The sequence below is a fragment of the Mastomys coucha genome, unplaced genomic scaffold, assembly GCF_008632895.1.
Source record: "Mastomys coucha isolate ucsf_1 unplaced genomic scaffold, UCSF_Mcou_1 pScaffold16, whole genome shotgun sequence".
Classification (NCBI taxonomy): Eukaryota; Metazoa; Chordata; class Mammalia; order Rodentia; family Muridae; genus Mastomys; species Mastomys coucha.
The window spans coordinates 14,529,589-14,537,285 of record NW_022196898.1 but is presented as its reverse complement, the minus strand read 5'-3'; the positions used below and the strand labels follow the sequence as shown (position 1 = coordinate 14,537,285).

The 7,697-nt window shown below is 39.3% G+C and overlaps 1 protein-coding gene across 1 annotated transcript in view; it reads right to left on the bottom strand.

Annotated features, from left to right (window-relative positions):
- LOC116094308 (methyltransferase-like protein 9) overlaps positions 1–7,697 on the bottom strand; it is a 73,949-nt gene that overhangs the window by 13,361 nt on the left and 52,891 nt on the right. The window contains exon 2 of the mRNA XM_031376167.1: positions 6,187–6,494. Within this exon, the coding sequence (XP_031232027.1) occupies positions 6,187–6,494 (308 nt within the window). The remainder of the gene's footprint in view (positions 1–6,186; positions 6,495–7,697) is intronic.

Sequence of the window (7,697 nt, the reverse complement as noted above, 5' to 3'; positions counted from 1 at the left end):
GGAATATGATACTGTTTTTGATTCACTATTTTCTTTGGCAGAGGCAACTCTAAAGGCTTCCATTTAGCTTTTCCAATCATAATAGCCCTCACTCCACAGGTCAGGGAACCAATGTGAGAATTCTGCCAATTTCTGAGTATATCTATCCCAATTATACATTCTGGAACTGGAGAAATGACCACAGGATGTGTTCGGGGACCTACTGTGAGTCAGACATTAGTGAAAACTCCATTAATCACCTGTCCTCCATAAGCCCCTACTTTAACTGGAGGACCACAATGTTTCTTGGGATCTCTTGGGATCAGTGTCAATTCAGAACCATTATCCAATAGACCCCCGCAAGTCTGATTATTTCCTTTCTCCCAGTGTACAGTTACTCTTGTAAAAGGCCGTAGGTCCCTCTGGGGAAGAACCAGAGAAAGATTAACAGCAAAACTTTTAGGTATCTTATCAAGATCCTCCCTCAGAGGAACCTGGCCACCTCTTTGTTCAAGGGGTTCTGGATCTGCAAACTGGCTCAAGTCTGGAAATTGATTCACTGGCCGAGACTGCCTTTTGCCATGATCCAATGTCACCCTTCTTTCCTTTGTTTGAGAATTTTTCTGCTTATACAGGTCAAACAGATATGCAGTGGGTTTCCTATCTATTTCATGCCTGGAAACACCATGATTGATTAGCCAGGACCAAAGGTCCAAAAGAGTCATGCCATTATATATTTCACCTCTCCTGTGCTGACCATTATGGGTTATGTCATTATAAACATTGTTCTGTATATGCTGTCCATTATAATAACTACAATCACCTTGTCTCTGGTGATTCAATGCTGCCACCTGGCCCTTGTTACCTCAGGGCCCAATTAAACCCATTGAATTTAATTCATCTAATTGAGCAGCAGCATCTCCAGATTGAGCAGCAGCATCTCCAACCCTAAGGTCTGGCACAAGGAAAAGGGCAAGAACAAAACCCTTCAAATGTGCTGGTGCCCTTTTCACCAATTTGCATCTTATAGGACTTGTGAAGGGCATATCTTCTAGACCTTCCCATTGTGGGAGATTATGTTTTACACATAATCCACTCTAGCATTGCAATTTCCCTAAGCCTTAAAATCCCTTCATCAACACTAAACCAAGGGACACCAGGTATCTCTAACTCCTTTTCAGTAGGCCATCTTTTGATAATGCTTCAGCCAACCATTCAAACAAACTTCTGACTCCTTTTTCAACTGTGTGAGCTTCCATATTAAACCTAGAATCTCCACTCAGAGGGCCCATGTCAATAAATTCAGCCTAGTTTTATGTTCTTTCCACCATTATCCCACACCCTTAACATCCATTCCCACACATATTCCCTAGGCTTCTGCTTGAATGAATTAGCAAACTCATTAAGCTCCTTAGTAGTATATCGAATTTCCTCACGGACTACACTTTCTACCTCTCCTTTAGGGACCAGTTTTGCCTTGAGTCTGGTTATAGGTCTAGAAGAAACATGATGTTTGTACAGAAATGGAAACCCTGACTAAGACACTAGTTAATTGACATCCCCCTTGACAACATCCAACAAAGTTTTAAGTCCTCCTGTGGTGAGCTTAAGGTGAGGTCTTAACCAATAAACATCTCCTGGAAGCTTTTGAAAATAATTTGAGGTAAGCAAATCATCTTTTGTTTCTTGAATTTTCTGTACCACAACCCATTCTAGGACATAACTGAGGCCCCAAATATTGAAAAAATATTGTCTTTGAAACTTTTCTGGAGCAACAACTACTCTAATTTTTTAAAGCTAATTGTTGTATATGAGCAAAACTAGTAAAACTTACCTTCTGAAGAATTAGCTAATAAAATACTCTCCAAAAAATAAACAATATACACTAAAATATTCAAGGTCCTAGCTTATGTATTAAAGCAGAGACAAAAAACCACAAACAACAACAACAACAATAACAACACCCAATTACATAGTATATGGTTATTAGCCATTCCTAGAGGCAAAACTTCCCAATGATTACAAACTCACTAGAAACAAACCCTTTACAATTACCAGGATGCAGAGGAAAAAACAACCTTCCAAGTACATAATAATTCTATATGGAGTAGGCAGGCCAGATTGTAATGCCTCTACAAGTTCCACAGCCTCACTGTTTTTTTTTTTATAAATCTTAAGTTTAAACTTTTTTTGAACAACACCTGGATAGATTTGAAATAATGCTGTTTTGGCTTAAAAACAATTCCCCAGAGGCAGGGAGAGGTGAGGCTCCCAAAACTTCTGTAAGTAGGGTTTATAAAACAAAAGGAATGCCTTACCAGCTTTTTTGAGAATGCTCTGAGCTTTGCATTAACTCAAATGTAAATATTTCTTAATCTGAGTATACCACCTGAGTCCTGGCCCAAAGATTATACCTCCTGAAGTGAGGACATGATTCCAGGGAAGCAATTCTATTTTCTGTTTATGCTTCTAATATTTAGGCAGTGTCTTAGTCGGGGTTTCTATTCCTGCACAAACATCATGATCAAGAAGCAAGCTGGGGAGGAAAGGGTTTATTGAGCTTACTTCCACATGGCTGTTGATCACCAGAGGAAGTCAGGACTGGAACTCAAGCAGGTCAGAAAGCAAGAGCTGATGCAGAGGCCATGGAGTGATGTTCCTTACTGGCTTGCTTCTCCTGGCTTGCTCAGCCTGCTCTCTTCTAGAACCCAAGACCTCCAGCCCAGGGATGGCACCACCCACAAGGGGCAAGTGAGAAAATGCCCCACAGCTGGATCTCATTGAGGCACTTCCCCAACTGAAACTCCCTTCTCTGTGGTAACTCCAGCCTGTGTCAAGTTGACACACAAAACCAGCCAGTACAGACAGCCTTTCCTAAGGTGATCTATACTTAAACATTCTTTATAACTTGGTGCTGTGAAAGCATTGCTTGAACTTACTGTAGTATCCTGCAAGGCAACAAATTGAATATTGTTGTCTTCCCTCCAATGCTGCCCTAATGTTGCTGCAGAATTCTGAAACTGAAAGTGCACTGACAGCCCCAGCTGAAGCCAGCCACCTGTGGTGCAAGACAATAGCCCACAAATGCTGCAGCTCCTCCTGAAATCAAGACAGACTCACAGCTAACTTCTACTAAGACTCCTGTTTGAAGTCCTTGTTCACCTAAACAGACTGCCTGTGTAAACAGACTGCCTGGGATGTGATGCCACTGAGAACCGGCATTTCTGCATCTGCTGTGGTATTTATGTTATGCATATGCTATGTTTGGATATTGTGGTTTCACTTAGCTGCCTGAATATAAAAACCCATTTCACCCCAAGTAAAGCACGCTTTGATACATTTACTTAGCGTCCTCTGTCTTTTGTTCTTGACCCGTTTATTCCCACAGGTCTGGTCCAACCTCCAATTCGAAGTTAACCATGACCTGTGTAGATCTGCTGGTCAGACACTGCAGAATATCAAAAAGCTAAGAAAGCAGTAACAAACCAATTCAAAAATTAGTGTAAAGGAAGACATCGTACAAATTACAAATAAAATAAATAAGAAACCAAAGGTATAATTGCTTACATGATATGGACTGATACGGACTGAGGTCTTGACTGCATTTGTTCAAGAATGCAATCAAGACCTGCTAGTTCAAGAATTAAAAGGCAGGGACATAGGTGGAGCAGGAAAAATCTCAAACACCCCAGACATAACCAACAGATGAAGAAATGTGAAGAAGGGGTGGAGGGCACATGTGCCAGACACACAGAAAAGAAGGCCTGCAAAGCAAAGGGGTGACTTGGAAAGCCAAAAAAAATCCAAGTTCTTTTTTTTTAAAGCCTCTCAAGAGTCTTCTTTCTTTACTTAGTGTTGTTCAGTCTGAATAGAGCCAGGCTGGATGGTTGGTACTCACTGTTGTGTAACATGCCCTGAACAGGCCTTGAACTTGTTGAGCCTTGGTGGAGACAAAAGCCAGCAATTCCTTTGTTGTAAATTGCTCTTATGAACCTGCTTTATAAACCAATATCTGGTGACAGAGGAAACTGACAGATTCCTGAACACATACAGCTTACTGAGATTTAATCAAAAGAAGGTAGAGAAAAAGGAAACCTCAGTGGACTTATAGTAAAATTCAATCAGTAACAATTTTTGTTGTTAAATAATGTTTTAAAAGCCCTAGATGTAAACCTGTGCATCGCCAACCAGAAGATTTTTGACAATGGCTTTAAGAAATTTTGTTTTAAAGATAGGCTTCTGAAACTATGCTGAGAAACTTAAACTAACCTTTACCAATAAGCAGGGTTGTTATCAACAAGACAAAAGTTAGCACTGATGTAGAGAAATCAGAACACTTCATGTGAATAATGTGAACACACATTAGTACTTCACATAGACAATATGAATGTAGATTAGTACTCCATGTAGATAAATGGCAGGAGAAGTGGCTCCAAGGGTCAATCAGAAATTTTAAGCAAAAGAAGAGAGACAGAGAAAGAGAGAGAGAGAGACAGAGACAGAGACAGAGACAGGTAGAGACACAGAGAGAGACAGAGAGAAACAGAGACACAGACACAGACAGAGAAAGATATTATACTCATATCTTGATATAGAGCAACAGACAGTTTGGGCTCAAAAAAGTCACTCAGTTGTCATTAATAATAAATGGCCATGTCCTTTTACACATCTGTTGAAATGATTCAAGGAAAATCTATACCATACACAGATGTTTTGACTTTGTAGTTATTAACTGTGATTAATCCAGATAGCCTTCATAAACATATTTACATAATACATGTTTATATATTCTATATCATATAAAAGTATTTAGTAGTTGTTACCCTACTCAGGGAATAGCTTCATCCCAGAAGCTATCAGTTACTAAATAAGAAGCACAGTGCCAGCTATGGGATATCTCCACTGAAATTTTGGGTTAGAGATTTTCCAGAAACTCTCAAAACAATATAGGATATTACCATTGCTCTTCGTTGCCCACAACAATTTGATTATATGCCCCTTTACATGAAGAAAACACATGCATATACACACAAACACCTAGCTCACTCGATGTGTATAATCCAAGTTGCTACTGACCACAGAGCTTCATTCCTGCTGGCTAGCTTTTGTGGTACTAGAAGGTGCTATGTAAGCTGCTGTGGTAAACAAGTAATCAACAGACTTACTCAACTATGAACCCTGTGAATTGTAATAATGTCTGCCATAGCAAGATATACTCATGGGTGCAACAAATAGTATGAATGTTCTAGGAGTATAACTTTCTGATTAGGATTTAAACCTTGCTCTGCAGGAAGAAAAATGTTTGGTACTGTAATCTGACCAAAAATCCATGGTTGTGGATTTCATAAGTACCAAGGGTGAACCTAGTAGTATTGTTCTACAAAATAGACATAACATCCAACTTTCCTCTCAATTCCTATTTCTAGCCATAGATAAATGGAGCTGTAAGATGTCACCAGAAAAGTGTCTTTAAACAGCCACAAATGCGACATCTATATCATAACCACCTTGCCAAGACTCAGGTGCCATCACAGAGAGGCAGCAGTAAGAACCAGAGGTCATTAATGGCTGGAACAAACCTGTGTCTTTTGGACATGACAGAACTGGTGTACTCATGTCCTCACAGAGACCACAATTACCCACACAAGTCTGCACATTATCAAGCAGGTGAACATTCTAGTATGGAAGGGGGAGGTGTTCCAGAGTTCCCATCCCTAATGGAGATATGGATAGGTGATGGCTATAGGGAAGGCAGAACTAGCTTTCTTTATGTGTGTGGTTCCTAGTACAATGACCCCCATACCCAGGAGTACATGGACAGAATACATTGGGCTCCATGAGTTAATAAAAAATATTAATAACAACAGCAACAACAACAAAGTATATGATTTTGGAGGATGTAGAGAGGTGGAAGTAGATCTGGAAGGAGTTAGGAGGAGAAGGGACATAGAATATGATTAAAATATGTTGTATAAAATTCTGAATGAAAAAAAGTATTTTTAAAAAAATTAACCATGTAAGATCTTGTTACATGTGGCTAGAGAGATGGGACAATAGTAGAAGGTACGTGTTCTTCTAGAAGACCTGGGATCAACTCCTAGCACCTATATAGTAGTTCACAACCACTCATAAACACAGTTACAAAGGATCCACCAGGCACACATATGGTGACCATATATGTGTCTAGGCAAACATTCATACACATACAGTAAACTAAATAAATCTTTTCAGAAAAATTGGAGCCTCTTCCTAGCAACCCGTTAATAAATGTTTTAGACATAAACAGGCTAAAAACAGATGATACAAAAGAATGATAAAGTTGGATAAATAGCCAGCCAGATTTCTCAATGCTGTTGTTTAAGAAGATCTGTGTTCCTTGGTCAAGATAACTCTGAACAAAGACAGACTGAAGTGATTCGCATAATTTCTCTCTGTTGCACACATACCACTGATGCATGTCCTTCCCGCCGCCTGAGGCCACCGCTGGCCCACCGGAGCCGAAAACTTCAATGTTGCTGTAAAACAAACAAACAAAACCACAAAAACTAAAATTATCTTGATTTCTGACCCTCTTGGCTTCTAGAGACGATGATCAAGATAATATAGATGGTTGTGTAATTTATGTGTAATGAGATAACAAATACAAAAATGTCATCTGGAATATTTTGCCTTAGTTTTAGATTTATTGAATGACCAGAGGAAGTATATTTGTCTAATGGTTCCTAGCCCATATGTGACCTTTCATTATTATTTGATAAAGGATAGACCTTATGGTAACAGCCATTTGGGTAAACTACATCAAATCCACACCTAAGGTATAAGCTGAGTCACCTACCTTTTCCTTTACTTCTGTCTCTCTCTATTTTCTATTCCTTCTACATTTATACTTTCAGTTCCATAATAGGTACCATGTAGGGCTGAAGATGTTGTTTGATGTTGCAGCATTTGCCCAGTATGAGCAAAGCCCTAGACTTTATCCTTAGTATACGGGTGAACAAAAAAATGCAAGTTATATTCCCTTACTGCCACTATAAACTTTGGTCATCCTTCACATATATACCTTGACATGAATTAGTAGGCTATTACTTGAAAATGCCAGTGCGCTACGTAAGATGACCACTTCATATGAGTGATTCAGCATGACTCAGAAGCCACCAAAATAACTCAGATCATTGCCATTACTCTTGGTTATCCAACAGAACTTGGTAAGTCCCTATTGCTCAAAAACCACGTTCTTTGGTTGCAGAACAAAGAAAAATCAATCTGAAATTAAGCTAGAAGTTTCCTCCCTGATGAGTGGCTTCCATAATACCAGAAGGTGCTATGCAGCCTCCTTGAGAAGTATTTTACAGTGTTATATAGTTGTGATTCTTGTGAGATACAATACCAACTTTCTAGGCAAGATTGCCTACAGATGCAATGGTATCATGACTGCTGTTGGAAGAGACCACTGGCCTTCCAGATAGACTTGAGAGCAACTCCTTAGGAGGGAATTCATGCCGGCTACTGTAAATTAAGTAAAAAGCCATGGAAGGGGACATGATAAGCTCCAGAGGAAGTCCACTACTAGTGAATTGCCTTCTAAATTTTTATGTTTATTTCCATAGATTAATATTACACTCAGCCTTGATCATAGAAGTTTCTCTTTGCCATAGGCAATGGTTAATTTAGAGACTCAAAGACTCTCAAATGGTTAAAATGTTGAAAATAAGTGACTT